General features: G+C 49.4%; 2 protein-coding genes across 2 annotated transcripts; one reads left to right on the forward strand and one right to left on the reverse strand.

Annotated features, from left to right (window-relative positions):
• The first annotated feature begins 9,412 nt into the window (after positions 1-9,412).
• On the forward strand, positions 9,413-14,892 carry LOC125551056 (putative HVA22-like protein g). Its single transcript, XM_048714207.1, has 6 exons — positions 9,413-9,662; positions 9,810-9,908; positions 13,052-13,096; positions 13,194-13,257; positions 13,356-13,562; positions 14,525-14,892. Exons 1-6 carry the CDS (start codon positions 9,631-9,633, stop codon positions 14,705-14,707), a joined length of 630 nt encoding a protein of 209 aa, XP_048570164.1. The 5' UTR covers positions 9,413-9,630; the 3' UTR covers positions 14,708-14,892.
• Positions 14,893-15,018: 126 nt separating this feature from the next.
• LOC125551057 lies at positions 15,019-15,815 on the reverse strand. Its single transcript, XM_048714209.1, has one exon. The coding sequence runs from the start codon at positions 15,682-15,684 to the stop codon at positions 15,220-15,222; it is 465 nt and encodes a 154-aa protein (XP_048570166.1). The 5' UTR covers positions 15,685-15,815; the 3' UTR covers positions 15,019-15,219.
• Positions 15,816-16,271: the final 456 nt, after the last annotated feature.

Consider the following 16,271-nt stretch of genomic DNA (forward strand, 5'->3'; position numbering starts at 1 on the left):
CTATGATGTCTCTTATAGATTTACCACTATCGTTTTGGGGTTATGCTTTAGAGACGGCCGCATTCACGTTAAATAGGGCACCATCAAAATCCGTTGAGACGACGCCTTATGAACTATGGTTTGGCAAGAAACCAAAGTTGTCGTTTCTTAAAGTTTGGGGCTGTGATGCTTATGTGAAAAAGCTTCAACCGGATAAGCTCGAACCCAAATCGGAGAAATGTGTCTTCATAGGATACCCAAAGGAGACTGTTGGGTACACCTTCTATCACAGATCCGAAGGCAAGACATTCGTTGCTAAAAATGGATCCTTTCTGGAGAAGGAGTTTCTCTCGAAAGAAGTGAGTAGGAGGAAAGTAGAACTTGATGAGGTAACTGTACCTGCTCCCTTATTGGAAAGTAGTACATCACAGAAACCGGTTTCTGTGACACCTAAACCAATTAGTGAGGAAGTTAATGATGATGATTATAGAACTTCAGATCAAGTTGCTACTAAACCTCGTAGATCAAACAGAGTAAGATCCGCACCAGAGTGGTACGGTAATCCTGTTCTGGAAGTCATGCTACTAGATCATGATGAACCTACGAACTATGAAGAAGCGATGGTGAGCCCAGATTCCGCGAAATGGCTTGAAGCCATGAAATCTGAGATGGGATCCATGTATGAGAACAAAGTGTGGACTTTGGTTGACTTGCCCGATGATCGGCAAGCAATAGAGAATAAATGGATCTTCAAGAAGAAGACTGACGCTGACGGTAATGTTACTGTCTACAAAGCTCGACTTGTTGCAAAAGGTTTTCGACAAGTTCAAGGGATTGACTACGATGAGACCTTCTCACCCGTAGCGATGCTTAAGTCTGTCCGAATCATGTTAGCAATTGCCGCATTTTATGATTATGAAATTTGGCAAATGGATGTCAAAACTGCATTCCTGAATGGATTTCTGGAAGAAGAGTTGTATATGATGCAACCAGAAGGTTTTGTCGATCCAAAGGGAGCTAACAAAGTGTGCAAGCTCCATCAATCCATTTATGGACTGGTGCAAGCCTCTCGGAGTTGGAATAAACGCTTTGATAGTGTGATCAAAGCATTTGGTTTTATATAGACTTTTGGAGAAGCCTGTATTTACAAGAAAGTGAGTGGGAGCTCTGTAGCATTTCTGATATTATATGTGGATGACATATTACTAATTGGAAATGATATAGAATTTCTGGATAGCATAAAGAGATACTTGAATAAGAGTTTTTCAATGAAAGACCTCGGTGAAGCTGCTTACATATTAGGCATTAAGATCTATAGAGATAGATCAAGACGCTTAATTGGACTTTCACAAAGCACATACCTTGACAAAGTTTTGAAGAAGTTCAAAATGAATCAAGCAAAGAAAGGGTTCTTGCCTATGTTACAAGGTGTGAAGTTGAGTAAGACTCAATGCCCGACCACTGCAGAAGATAGAGAGAAAATGAAAGATGTTCCCTATGCTTCAGCCATAGGCTCTATCATGTATGCAATGCTGTGTACCAGACCTGATGTGTGCCTTGCTATAAGTCTAGCAGGGAGGTACCAAAGTAATCTAGGAGTGGATCACTGGACAGCGGTCAAGAACATCCTGAAATACCTGAAAAGGACTAAGGATATGTTTCTCATTTATGGAGGTGACAAAGAGCTCATCCTAAATGGTTACGTTGATGCAAGCTTTGACACTGGTCCGGACGATTCTAAATCGCAAACCGGATACGTGTTTACATTAAACGGTGGAGCTGTCAGTTGGTGCAGTTCTAAACAAAGCATCGTGGCGGGATCTACGTGTGAAGCGGAATACATAGCTGCTTCGGAAGTAGCAAATGAAGGAGTCTGGATGAAGGAGTTCATATCCGATCTAGGTGTCATACCTAGTGCATCGGGTCCAATGAAAATCTTTTGTGACAATACTGGTGCAATTGCCTTGGCAAAGGAATCCAGATTTCATAAGAGAACCAAGCACATCAAGAGACGCTTCAATTCCATCCGGGATCTAGTCCAGGTGGGAGACATAGAGGTTTGCAAGATACATACGGATCTGAATGTAGCAGACCCGCTGACTAAGACTCTTCCACGAGCAAAACATGATCAGCACCAAGGCTCCATGGGTGTTAGAATCATTACTGTGTAATCTAGATTATTGACTCTAGTGCAAGTGGGAGACTGAAGGAAATATGCCCTAGAGGCAATAATAAAGTTATTATTTATTTCCTTATATCATGATAAATGTTTATTATTCATGCTAGAATTGTATTAACCGGAAACATAATACATGTGTGAATACATAGACAAACAGTGTCACTAGTATGCCTCTACTTGACTAGCTCGTTAATCAAAGATGGTTATGTTTCCTAACCATGGACAAAGAGTTGTTATTTGATTAACGGGATCACATCATTAGAATGATCTATTGACATGACCCATTCCATTAGCTTAGCACCCGATCGTTTAGTATGTTGCTATTGCTTTCTTCATGACTTATACATGTTCCTATGACTATGAGATTATGCAACTCCCGTTTGCCGGAGGAACACTTTGTGTGCTACCAAACGTCACAACGTAACTGGGTGATTATAAAGGTGCTCTACAGGTGTCTCCAAAGGTACATGTTGGGTTGGCGTATTTCGAGATTAGGATTTGTCACTCCGATTGTCGGAGAGGTATCTCTGGGCCCTCTCGGTAATGCACATCACATAAGCCTTGCAAGCATTGCAACTAATGAGTTAGTTGTGAGATGATGTATTACGGAACGAGTAAAGAGACTTGCCGGTAACGAGATTGAACTAGGTATTGAGATACCGACGATCGAATCCTCGGGCAAGTAACATACCGATGACAAAGGGAACAACGTATGTTGTTATGCGGTCTGACCGATAAAGATCTTCGTAGAATATGTAGGAACCAATATGAGCATCCAGGTTCCGCTATTGGTTATTGACCGGAGACGTGTCTCGGTCATGTCTACATTGTTCTCGAACCGTAGGGTCCGCACGCTTAACGTTACGATGACAGTTTCATTATGAGTTTATGTATTTTGATGTACTGAAGGTTGTTCGGAGTCCCGGATGTGATCATGGACATGACGAGGAGTCTCAAAATGGTCGAGACATAAAGATCGATATATTGGAAGCCTATATTTGGATATCGGAATCGTTCCGGGTGAAATCGGGATTTTACCGGAGTACCGGGGGGTTACCGGAACCCCCCCCCCCCGGGGGTGATTGGGCCTACATGGGCCCTAAGGGGGAAGAGGAAAGGAGGCAAGAGGTGGCTGCGCGCCCCTCCCCTCCCTAGTCCGAATAGGACAAGGAGAGGGGGGAGGCTCCCCCCCCTTTCCTTTCCCTCTTCCTCCTCTTTCCCACTTCTCCTTCTCCAACTAGGAAAGAAGGGAGTCCTACTCCCGGTGGGAGTAGGACTCCCCCTTGGCGCGCCCTCCTTGGCCGGCCGGCCCCTCCCCTTGGCTCCTTTATATACGGGGGCAGGGGGCACCCTAGAACACACAAGTTGATCTTCGTGATCGTTCCTTAGCCGTGTGCGGTGCCCCCCTCCACCATATTCCACCTCGGTCATATTGTAGCGGTGCTTAGGCGAAGCCCTGCGACGGTTGAACATCAAGATCGTCACCACGCCATCGTGCCGATGGAACTCCTCCCCGAAGCTTTGCTGGATCGGAGCCCGGGGAGCGTCATCGAGCTGAACGTGTGCCAAGAACTCGGAGGTGCCGGAGTAACGGTGCTTGGATCGGTTGGACCGGGAAGACGTACGACTACTTCCTCTACGTTGCGTCAACGCTTCCGCTTCGGTCTACGAGGGTACGTAGACAACACTCTCCCCTCTCGTTGCTATGCATCACCATGATCTTGCGTGTGCGTAGGAAATTTTTTGAAATTACTACGTTCCCCAACATCGGCGTCATCTGGCTGGTGTAGATGATGCCAGGGCCGCGTGGGATCAGTGATGCGAAGCCAGAGCCACCTAACCCGGAGGGAGATGCCGGTGCATTGAAGGTCACGCACGCCAAGGCCCCAAGCTCGAGGGGGTGGCACACTTTTTGTGAGTTAACCAGACAGGTGCCAGAGCGGGCCTCCTTGCGTCCATGCCATAGGAGATCATGGATTAGCCGGTCGATGAGCCTCAGGATGGATGGCGAGAGGGCCATGGCCAGTAGCAGGTGGATGGGCATGGCACTCAGGACATGCCGAACAAGGGCGAGGCGCTCGCCACGAGACAGTAATAAAACTTGCCAGGTGCCAAGGCGCTTGGCCATCTTCTCCATGAGGGGTAGCAACGCCAACGTGGGAACCTTCCTGGTGGAGAGCGGAAGTCCAAGATATTGGATGGGGAAGTGTGCGGTCTGGCAAGAGAGCATCACATCGGCATTGGTGGCTGACTCATCCGTGCAACAAATGGGCGTCGCGGAGCACTTAGCGAAGTTTGTCTTGAGGCCAAAAGCTTGACCGAACACCTTGAGAATGCCCTGCACGGCCCGGAGGTCATGCTCGTCGGGGTGGTAGAATAGGACGACGTCGTCCGCAAATAGTGAGATGCTGGGAATAGCGCGCCTAGTCGTAAGGCGATGGAGAATGCCACGACTAGTGGCGTGCTGGACCAAGGTGTTGAGCACGTCAATAACCAGGACGAAAAGCATGGGCGAAATTGGGTCGCCCTGCCGCAGTCCGCTAGCATGATCAATGTGTGGTCCGGGGGTTCCATTGATGAGCACTCTCGTGGAGGAGGTCGAGAGGAGGATTGCCACCCAAGCGCACCATCTCCGCCCGAAGCCAAGGTGATGAAGGACCTCGAAGAGGAAGGGCCAGGAGACGGCGTCAAAAGCCCGGGCGATGTCGAGTTTGAGGAGGACTCGCGGTGCCTTGAGGTTGTGGAGGAGGCGCGCTGCTTGCTGGATGAGCATGAAGTTGTCGTGAACGCCATGCCCGGCGATGAACGCACTCTGATTGACAGACACAATGTTGCTGAGGTGGGGGGCCAGCCTCAGGGAGAGCTCCTTTGTGAATAGCTTGGCCAGGAGGTGTATCAGGCTGATGGGGCGGTAGTCAGAGAGGAAGGAGGCGTCGGCCTTCTTCGGGAGTAGAGTTAGGAGTGCTTCGTTAAGTTTGTGGAATCCACGTCCATTCATCAAGTAGAGCTTGTGGAAAACCTCGCAGATGTCGTGCTTGACGATGTCCCAGCACGCGTGAAGAAACTCCACCGTAAATCCGTCCAGGCCCGGCGCCTTGCCTGTTGGTAGCCGCTTGACGGCCGCCCAAACCTCGGACTCGGGGAATGGTGCGTCAAGTCCAGACATGTCGAAGGCCGGATGGTGGATGGCCTGGAGATCAATGGAGGAGGTGCGGGCCTCGTGGGAGCCGAGGATCGCGGCGAAGTGCTCGAATGCCATGCGGCCCATGTCAGCATGGTCAGGCACCATGCTACCATTGTCGTTGAGCTGGAATATGTGGTTTTTCTGTCGGCGATGCGCAGCGTGTATTTTGAGGAAGGCGGTGCTGGTGTCTCCCTCCCTGAGCCAACGGAACCGGTTGCGCTGGCGCGCGATCGATCTCTCGAGAGAAGCTAGTCCTAGGTATGCACCCTTCAGCCTGTGAAGGAGCCAAGCCTCGGCCTCGGAGAGGGTGCGAGTGTCTTGCGCGGCGTCGAGGCACGCAATTATTTCCTTGGCGAGGAGGATCTGCAATGAGACATCCCCAAGTCTCTTAGCGCCCCAGCTTTGCAAGCTGCGCGCCGTGGCCTTGAACTTCGCAAAGACCCAGCGGAAGGGGTCGGGCTAAGGTCCAACACCATTCCAGGCAGCCGAGACGACGTCGAGGAATCCATCCCATTTGACCCAGAAGTGTTGAAAGTGAAAGCGCGAGCGGCCATGCGCACGGGGTATGCAATCAAGCACAAGCGGACAATGGTCCGAAGTAGTAGTAGCCAGGCACTGGAGAACACAGTGCGGGTGAGCCGAGTCCCAGTCAGGGGTGCATAGAACGCGGTCATTGCGAACAAGCATTGGCCATCTTTGTTCATTCCACCAAGTGTACCGTCGGCCGTGGAGGTAGATGTCTTGCAGCTCGAGGTTGGAGATGAAACGTCTAAATCGGTTCATGATTGGCCTGTTGTGCCTATCATTGTTCTTATCCTCGGCCTAAAGAATCATATTGAAGTCTCCCCCAAGGAGCCATGGGCCGGCACAAGTATCACGCTTGTCTTGTAAGTCAGAGAGAAATGCTAGCTTAGCAAGGTCATCCTGCGGACCATAGACTCCGGTGAGCCACCAGTGTTGGTCTCCTGCGGGGGGTGTCGCAAGCGCAGTATGTGGTGCTCCCCTATGGAAGGATGGGACAAAGTAATGAGATCATGTTGCCAAGCCAGAAGGATCCCGCCCCTAGTCCCGTCCGCCGACAGGAAGAAAAAATCCTAGAATTGTGGACCCAGGGTCTCGACCACAATCGGCAACAAGATAAAACTCATCTTAGTTTCAAGAAGGCAGCGCTCGGACTCCTTCCATTAGGAATCCATTACGTCTACCCACATGGTGCATGGATCCGGCGGGTAGGTGTGCCATCGCTGCCTCATCGGAGGCGGTGTGGTCCGTCTGTTTCCAAACACGGTGACGGACGTGCAACCCCTCTGTTGGCGCGCCGAGGCCATGGACACACCATGGGCGTCGTCCAACGCAAACATGGTGCGGCGTGCCCGCTGTGATAGGCCACGAGCACAGGAGGCGACGGCAGCCCTCACGTCGGTGGACATTGGAGAGGCGGAGTCGCATTCTCTAGCGCACCACTGATGCCCTGCAACCCCGCGCGCCGCACGCGTGTCGTCGTGGATGTCGGCGGCTCCTCCCGGGACGGATCCATCGTCGATCTGACGTCCATCGGCACCGTTCGGGTTCCAGGCTCCGGTGAGGAAGAGTAGGGCATGAGAGACGGCGGCGCCTTGAGTCCCATGAGCCGGCTCGTGTTCCATGCCCTACTCTACCTTACTGTCGACCGGACCAACACTCCGAGCTGTGCAGCCGGCCGCGGGACATGGGCATGGCGGAACTGGACGAGCTCCGCTTAAAGATCGTTTTATGTTGCATGTAATAATGTGTGTTCGAGGTTTCTAATTTGAGACTCTGGTTGCATAATCAAATATTTGAGGTGTGAGGGGTCGGAATTACAAGTCCGGCTGTAGATGCTCTTAGCACATTGGCGGGTCCTGGCGGGACGCCGCCATGCACCCTAGATGGAAGTATGAAAGTCAGGAATGCACGTAAGGGGGACTAACAAATTAAGAAGCCCCCTATCCCTCCGGGGCCGCTCGCGCGGGCGGCTCCGGAGGCGAACCCTAGCCCCCGAGCGCACCCCCTTCTCTGTGCCCCCCTGGCCGCCGCCGGCGGTGGTGGCGGCGCCCGGCCGTCAAAGGCGGTGGGCGAGTTCTGCAAGCCCTGATGGGCCTTCTTCGCGCGGAGAAGGGTGTCTCACGGGCGGCGCGGTGGCGGTTGGATTCCGGTGAGGTGGCACATGGCGGGGAGCGCGGTGGAGAGGCGGAGCGTGGTCGCAAGGCGGTGCGGGCGGCTGTCTTCTTCGGGTGACGTGTTGGGAGCCGGAGGTTGCGGTGCAGGGTCCTGGTGGAGGTGGATCTCGGTCAGGTGCGGCGGCCGGGAGCGGCGGTCGGGACGCGCGGCACGCCTCCTGCTTTCGGCGGACGTGGCTCGAGGAAGGCGCCCCCTTTTGGGGTGTTGGGGGCGGCGTGGTCTGGATCTTGCCAGAGGCCGGAGCGGGGTCTCGTGCAGGGCAGCTCTAGTGGGCACGCGCGGTCGCGGCGGGCGGCTCGGCGCGCCTGCTCCTTCCCAGCTGGGCCCTGAGCTGCAGTAGCGGCATGGATGGCGGCCAGGTGATGGTGTGGCCAGCCCATGCCTATGGGTGCAGTGGATCTGGGCGGCACTGAAGGTCTGAAGCTGGAGAAGTGTTCCTTCGACCGTGCAGGTGCTGATTGGTGGTACGCGTGCTCTCGGCCGTGTGAGGGATCGGTGTTCCGCGGTGGTTTGATCACGATGGCGAGGTGATGCCGCAGCGGCGGTGTGACCCCAACAGTTGGGCCTAATCTGTTGACAGAGGGTGGAGGTGCGCGATGGTTCGGATGAAAATCCTGCTCGTCTTCAGTCGGAGCTGGCGACGACGGTGCCCGTGGGTGTCGTTTCCCTCCTTGGAGGCGTCGCTATGGTGTGTCGGCATCTCCCTTTCTTGGTCGGGTTGTGGTCTTCGGGCGAAAGCCTTTGGTCCGTTGCAGGACCGGCGATGGCGGCGGTGTGGCGTCGTTCCTCTGTTGACAGCATCGCAGGTGAGGACTTGGCTTACGTACTGTTTGTGGTTCTCCGGTGCTTGCCGCTGTTCGAGCTGATCTTCATGGGCGCTATGCACGCAGCCGCCGGCGTATCCAAGACGATGGCTTTCACGGGTCCGACCGAGTCCTGCTATCCACTCGCCGTCTCCTCTTAGGCATCCAAGGGTGGGTAGTGCGTTGGCAAGGAGTTTCCGGTTAGAGTTGTTGCTTCGAGGAGGCCGGCTTTTGTTGTGACGTGGCTAGATGATTGGTCTAGGACAGGCATTTTGTGTTGTGTTTGTATTTGTCGCGATGGAGTGTGGAGTTCGAGCTATACTTGTTGTTCGCAACAAGTTATAGTTTCTTGTACAATATTTCTGTCTTCTATAAAAATATGATATGCCTAGGCGTACTCTCGAAAAAAAAAGGAATGCACATAATCTGTCAAAAAGAAAAAGGAAAGCAGAGAGGCATGCATGACTTGTGAATGTATACATAGTACTCTCGCTAGATGTGCAGGAGCGATGACGATCACGGACGTCCCGCGTGCATGAATTTATACGAGGAGGTTGAACCGTTGAACAGTTAAACTATTACTCCTTCCATTCTAAAATATAGTGCGCCCGTGCTTTCCGAGGTTAAATTTTGACCATAAATTTAACGAACAAAACCGACTGCGACGGGAGAAAAATTACATAATTAAAAACTTCTTTCGAATACGAATTCACTGATATAACTTTTGCATCCGCCGCAATCAGTTTTGATAGTTAAACTTACGATCAAAATTAAAGCACGTGGATAAAAGAAACACTACATTATATAATGAAGGAAGTACTGTACTTACTAGCATGCAGCGATGACCAAGAAAAGATACCGCGACCTCGATCTCCTGGGTCCTAGGCCCCCACAACAAGAGAGTAAGTACAGGGCCACTGACACAACTGAACAGAACAGAAGCGTCGGTGCAGAGCAAACACGCGTCCGGGTGGATATACCGGTGAAACTAAAAGCCACGTCACGGGCCCACCTGCAGTGGGACTCGTGTGCCCTGTGGCCTCGGCAAAACTCCTCGCCTCGTAGCGTCGCAGTCGCAGTCGCGTCTCCTCTTCCTCGCTTCTGCTTCCAAGTTCAGTCTCCCTTCCCTTCTTCAGGAAGCAAACAGCCGCTCGATCCTCCACGCAAATCCCCGCCTCTGGAGAACCTCAACGATTCCGGCCAGCTACTGCGTCGCGGCAGGGCGGAGGCCGACGCTCGCCGCCGCCGCAAACCCGCGCGCGCGCTGCCCGCTCCAGCCCGGCGAGATGCTGGGGGAGTTCCTCTCCAGGGTCCTCCTGTAAGTCCTCTGCTACTCCGTTCCATCGCTCTCGCCGTACCCGTTGGACCGACCGATCAATGGGGGAATGCATGTGAACGAATGAATGAATGATCCGATGTCGTGCGCGTGGCTCCTGGCGAACCGGGGACGCCATTGACGCTGCAGGCTGCTGTTCGGGTACGCGATGCCGGCGTTCGAGTGCTTCAAGACGGTGGAGGCGCGCCCCAACGACGCGCACATGCTCCGCTTCTGGTGCCAATACTGGTACGTTCTCCAACATTTGGTCAACCAACTTTACCACTGACCCAACGCCATTAGAATTCAGAAATGGATCGGTTGCCTGGTTCACCTGCTTGTGCTTCTACTCTCTGCTCGTCGAGTCGAACTGTTTTTTTTTCCTTCGAAAAAAAAAACAGAGGAGGAAGCGTGAGATGCAAAACTTGGATGGGTTGCGTTGCTTTTCTCCTTCTTCTTTCCACTTATGTGATACCATGCATGATGGTAACTTTAGTTCTCGTTCTTTCAGCCTTTTTATTGATGGCCTTGTTTTTTTATGTGTATCTCGGCAAAGGTTCATGTGCGGCGATATAATGCCAACTTTTCTTTTCTGCATCACTTTAATTTTGTTTAGATAAGGTGCAGTTTTAGGTGGATGTTAGGTGTCTGAGATACTTTCCACTGCTGACTCTGACGACATATTATCGGCAAATTATGAGTAGCTGATTTAGGAGATGCTCCTACATTATTGATCACTATATGTCCAATTGTGTGCTGCTTGGCGTTTTGGCATTATAATAAAGGTGCGCACTAGTATACTATTCCACATTTGCGCCCTATGTCTCTAGACACCGGAGGCGTAATAGTACAATTTGATCATATATCAATGCGCTGTTCTGAGCAGGTGGTGTATTGCACTGGAATTTTAGGTCTCTAGAGTTGTTCAGTTGTATGGTCCTGAATTCATGTTACAATTTGCCATGCAAAAATAGCCAGAAATGTGGATACCCAATCAGTAAAATAGCAAAAGGTTGATTATAATCATCAATTACTATAATCTACTTTTTTTATTTTCCAGGAGCTTTATAAATTCATACCGTTTTTTGCGGGAATTATAAATTCATGCCTAGTTGTGAAAGTCAATAAAGGGGCACATATAATGGACTATTAACTTGTAGCGAAACAACTGATGAGTACCTAGGTGCAGGTAAAATTCCGATGGTTTAGTTGCAAGAGAGAAGTGCCTAAAATCATGTGGACGTGGAGTCAGTAACGGCTAGAGATATAAAATATCATGTTGCCTCACTGTTCCAAGTTGTTTCTGCATGTAATGCTCTTCTTTCAACTGACATTATCTGATTTGTTTGTATGTTACTACTTCTATGATTGTGCCTTTAGTCTTTACCATACTTAACCTTCGACTCTATCAATCTACATTCGGAAAAAAAATGTGTAGTGACCTAATGGGTTCCTTGTAGTGACTGTTGTCCAGACTTTGTTAGAACCTTGGAAAATCACTCCTACGTTGGGGCAAAATCAGACCATGGCACCCCCAACTCATCAACAAAGCAATGAAGAGTGAAGATAAAGCCTTGAAAGCAAAATTTATGTGATATCCTTTAGGCCTTGTTCGGTTAGACTGGGTTTGGAGTGGTTTGAAAGAGATTGGAGGGGATTAAATCCCTTGCAAGTCAAAATCTACCTCAAACCCCCCCAATCCCCTCCAATCCCTGTGGGGAGGGGATTAAACGAACAGGGCCTTAGCTTTTTTTTGCGGGGTAGTGATTTCCTTTAGCTTGACCTGCCCAAGAAATTGTTTGTGGTTGCACCATGAAAGGAGAGTCTGTAAATAATGGAATATTTAAGGAATGATGCTAGAACAGATTCCTTATAATCGTTCCCAATATACACCACAAGAAAAAAAACAGTAGTCCTTATATTTTGTGCACACACGCTGACAAACAGCGCGTATAAGTGAACCACTTGTCAGTATCCTATGATTTTTTAAGGAATGAGCCTCATATTCCTTAAATGTAAGGAATATGGTGGTGGTTTAAGATTTGAAGGATAAGAATAAGTGAGAGTGAGTATTTTCTGCACAGTGGTTCTTTTTAAGAAATGGTGGTGTTTCCAAGAAATCTGCTACAGATGCACTTAGTGCCATAAACTGTAATTTTTTTTAAAATTTGTCGGGCTATTTTAAATGCATTGTTACACACCAGCTAGTATGGGTGAAACCGATGCGACTACAATCGGATAAGCTTAAATTGTATCCTATTTTACATTCTTTTCGAAATTGGAAGCGGGACATATAGTGGTCGGATGTAGTTCAATATCGAACTCTATCGGATTATGTTGGATTCGAACATGGTATGATGATGGATGAGACTTTGGTTGGAAACAAACATACACCACATGCTGATGCGATGAATTTAATATTAATAAAAAACATATGATTAAAGACCAAAATGTTATACAATGTGGCTTAACAATTCAAGACACGTATGTCTAAACAGAGATATTGCCAACAAAACTACACGGGTACACATAATTTGAACGGGTACACATAATACAAACGTATATGCAATTAACATGTTTTAAACTAAAATTATATTACCTCCTTTCAGGTTTATTAGGCCAGCACATATCCCTAGATTAACAATTTGAACAATGTAGTACAAATTATGTATCCCAAAAAGTATATCATCAGAAACTTCAAATGGTATATTTTCTAGTTGTATAAATTTTAGGATATATTACTTGCATTATAATGGTTAAATTTTCAATCTAGGGATAAGTGCAGGCCTACTAAACTGAAAGGAGGTATTATAATTTTATTTTAAAATATGTTAATTAATATTATTGATATAGAAAATACCCACTCTAGCAGATTTAATATTTATGTGTTAGATAAACAATTAGCTATTATTAATATTTATGCACACAAAACACACATACAGTACAATACTAGAAGGTGGTAATAGTCTATAATAAATACTAATAAGCATATGTGCTATCTGATAGTCAAAGATAACATCCACATATTGTAAGTTAATAGTTTAGTTTTTTACCAAATCGTTTAACCATATTTGAAAGGTTGGACAATCCGACTATAAGAATTAGGATTATACTGATACCATTGTATATTAGTGACAATAATCAATAAATCATACTATACCTTATCCTAACAACCCGGGCTTGGGTTCAGAACAGATGATGTTCAGATGTCAAAATGTCTTACCATATCTGAGACCGTAGGATTTGAAAAAAGTTTTTGATGTAAAATTATCTTAATAACCATTTTCATCTTTACTGGCCAGCACTTTTGTGCTTAAGCTTGTCGTCTCTTCTTGTGCTGAATCTAAGTATGTGTTGCCCTCCTAATAGTTAAGTTGGTGGACACTTTTCAGGATCATAGTGGCCATGGTGATAGCCGTCGAGAGCTTCATCTCATGGTCAGCTAAATCAATTCCATTTGCAAGATCTTTTCCCCGCTCTGTTTCAAAGCTCCCTTCTCATCTGTGCACGCATGCTATAATTTGTCGATACCAGGATGCCGATGTACGGAGAAATCAAGCTGGCTTTCTTTGTGTACCTGTGGTACCCCAAGACAAAGGTGAGGAAGCACATCCATTCCTTAACATTTCCCCCAAGAAAACCGAAAAACAAGACACAGCAACAATTGCATGATCTTCTTCTTATATGGACCTTCAGGGCAGCGACATCGTGTACGACACCTTCCTCCGGCCCATGGTGATGCAGTACGAGCCGAACATCGAGCAGAGGCTGCTGCATCTGAGAGCCAGATCGGGGCAGCTGCTCACCTTCTACATTCAGAACTTCGCTGACAAAGGGACGGCCTTCTTCATGGATGTCCTGCGATCCGTCGTTTCTGACGAACCTGCAGCATCAGTTTCAGAGGTAACTAGACAAGTGATTACCCCGTCAAACACAAACATTAACTTTATCTATATATATAGACAGTCATCTCTGTTCTCTTGCATGGTGGCATAACGCAGGTAGTATAGCTCATAGTACTTCGTAGTAGTTTGATGTCGTCTCTTACGATGAGATTTGAACTATTTTTCATTCCTCATCAGTTGCTCTGCTCCTCATCTAATGGCACAGCCAGAAATCGTGTACCAATAAAGCCTCCACCACTCCAGATCTGTTGTAATTCCAACTACCGTCAAACAAAATTGCTAGGCAATAAATTAACATTCCCGTTTCTGCTAGACCAACCCCTCACAGGTCCTCCTCTCCAACTGTACCCACTTTGGCAAAAATTTCCATCTATGGGCAGTGCCAACTAATAGTACCAAGGCCAGAGCGAGCACTATCTGGCCAGAGTGCCTCCTATTCCTTCTCTGTATCGAATAAATCGATGACCCGACGAAGAGTATGAAACCCACTGCCTGCACTTCATAATAATATGAAAATTGGCGGTGTATATCAGACTAGATGTAGCACCTCTGTTATGTATTCTTATTAGTAATAAGATATATAAACGAGACCCAAATTGGGTGCGCAGCTTCGCTGGCTGCAGGCTACTCATCCCCTTGTGCTCGATCTTTTAACTCGTGATGACGTATCTAGCCCAAGCACATCACCTCGCTGATCGTTGTCAGCTCTCACTGCTTTTGGTCCAAACCTGGGCCCAGAGGACAGACAGCGACGGCCAACATAGGAAGCCGTCGTCGTGGCTCGCGCGCACGTTCCGCGAGAGCATCAAGCTTGAGGATAGACTCGTGCCCCACCAACCAATCGGCCATGTGCGTGCACGAATCTTGAAGGTGCAACGTTAGCAGTACTAGGGACGATGTTATTTGACAATGATCAGTTCTCTCATCTCTGATCTCTTCAACCTTTTGCATGTGCGCCAGAGGAACAAGAAGTCGTCCGGGTGGGGCCCCTTCGCCACCAAACGCCGGCCGCCGTCGCCTCCGCGACAAGAGTCCATCTTCGGCGGCCCCGCCGACCTTGACGCCGCCGCCGTGGCCCAGGTTATCCGCGCTTCCATGGCCGGCGCCAAGCCGGCCCGGCGACAGTACAGTGGGAAGTACTAACGCGCTGGGAGAAGTAGTTGCTCCAGAGGCAAGTACTAGGGGATGATCATGTACATAGATTGGATTAAACAGTGAAAGAAGGCACAGGTGGTCTAATGGAGAGTACATAGCAAATTAAATCCAATGTGAAGTTTACACTTGGGTGACTGTATGATGAACATGATAGAATTTGCTTTTCCTTTCCATTGTTGAATCTCGTTTTCTCCTGCACAATTTGTTCTTCGGATCGCCATCATAAATCTTCGAGTTCACGGCAACCGAAAAAGACGAACAAGATAGTAGACTAAAAAATAGCTAGCCTTGTGTTGGTGTTGGAGATAATCATCTTTTGTTCTTATAATCCTACCAAAATATTTACATGAATTGCAACCATGATCAAAACTCGAACAAGTCGATTGCTTCTTCTGTTCTAAATACACGGACACGGAGAAAAGAGCGAGAAAAAGGACTGGAAAAGACAAGCAAGAGAGGCAAAAAAAAGTTGACCAAGAACCGTAAGGCTCACGCCGAGGTCACCGCGTGAAGAACGCCCCGACAAAGCCGAGACAGCCGAGGACAAGGCGGCAGAGGGGGCCGCGCCTCCGCCGGCGCAACCTGCCGGGGTCCTCCCGCGCGGATGGCGTGAGCTGCAGGTACGCGTACGCCGCGTGCTTCACGAGCGGGTGGCGTATCATGTGCACGTCCCCGCCGCCTCCGGCCCCGTCCGCGGGGGAGTGAGCCTGCTTGGCCGCGGCGTACTCGGGCGACGAGATGATGTCGCGGAGGCTGGTGTATCCCCCCTCCTCGCCGCTGGGGATCTCGATCTCCGGCGGCACCCACCGCCCCTTCATCCCGGACGAGCTACTCTTCTTGGCCGGGCGCCAGTGCCGGAGCTCGAAGTCGCCGGTGGTAGCACCCGCCCCGTTCGCTAGCCGGTGCCGCCGCCGCAGCGGCGACCGTGACGGAGGCTCCAGCACGGCTGCCACCGCCGTTACCATGGCGCGATCAGTTGGGATCGCGCACAGCTGGTGGCGCTGCCTGGTGCGAGCTGGAGCAGGGGAGGAGAAGATTTCTCGTTGTGTCTTTTCAACAGAAAAAGTAGATTTCTCGTAGTGGAGACGAATAATTCCAGAGCGGGTTGTTTTATAGTAGTACTACTAGTATATAGAACTGGAAAATGATTGGCTGGGGGGAGGTGGATCGGCCCACATGGCAGTGGGAAAGTAGACGTGGGTGTGCCTGAGAAATGGTGAGGAATTAGGGAGGGACAGGAGTGGGAGACGGGTGAGGATTTTCGGGCGTGGACGGCGAGACGGCGGCCTGGTGCGTGGCGATGCCTGGGTGGGGCCCGCTACGCGGCGAATTGTTGGGCCCACGTCGTCCATGGCCACGGCTATTTGTGTTTGAACTTTGAAGATGAAGATGTAGCCGTGGTCAACACGGATATATCACGGGCTCCATTTCGTTTTCGAAAACGAGAGATGGTTACAACGCGGAAAAAAGTATACAAAGAAAAGAAAAGTGGCCAGACTCGCTGTCTCGGAGAGACATCTATTTTAATGAAGGATCCGAATAGCTAGCCATC

The sequence above is a fragment of the Triticum urartu genome, chromosome 4, assembly GCF_003073215.2.
Source record: "Triticum urartu cultivar G1812 chromosome 4, Tu2.1, whole genome shotgun sequence".
Classification (NCBI taxonomy): domain Eukaryota; kingdom Viridiplantae; phylum Streptophyta; class Magnoliopsida; order Poales; family Poaceae; genus Triticum; species Triticum urartu.

What these genes read in the sequence shown, in the direction of transcription:
- LOC125551057 (XM_048714209.1), bottom strand. Translation starts at nt 15,684, where the DNA reads ATGGTAACGGCGGTGGCAGCCGTGCTGGAGCCTCCGTCACGGTCGCCG.
- LOC125551056 (XM_048714207.1), top strand. Translation starts at nt 9,631, where the DNA reads ATGCTGGGGGAGTTCCTCTCCAGGGTCCTCCT. An exon ending in CGCTTCTGGTGCCAATACTG is followed by an intron (nt 9,909 to 13,051) that starts GTACGTTCTCCA and finishes GACACTTTTCAG; the next exon opens with GATCATAGTGGCCATGGTGA. An exon ending in TGTGGTACCCCAAGACAAAG is followed by an intron (nt 13,258 to 13,355) that starts GTGAGGAAGCAC and finishes ATGGACCTTCAG; the next exon opens with GGCAGCGACATCGTGTACGA.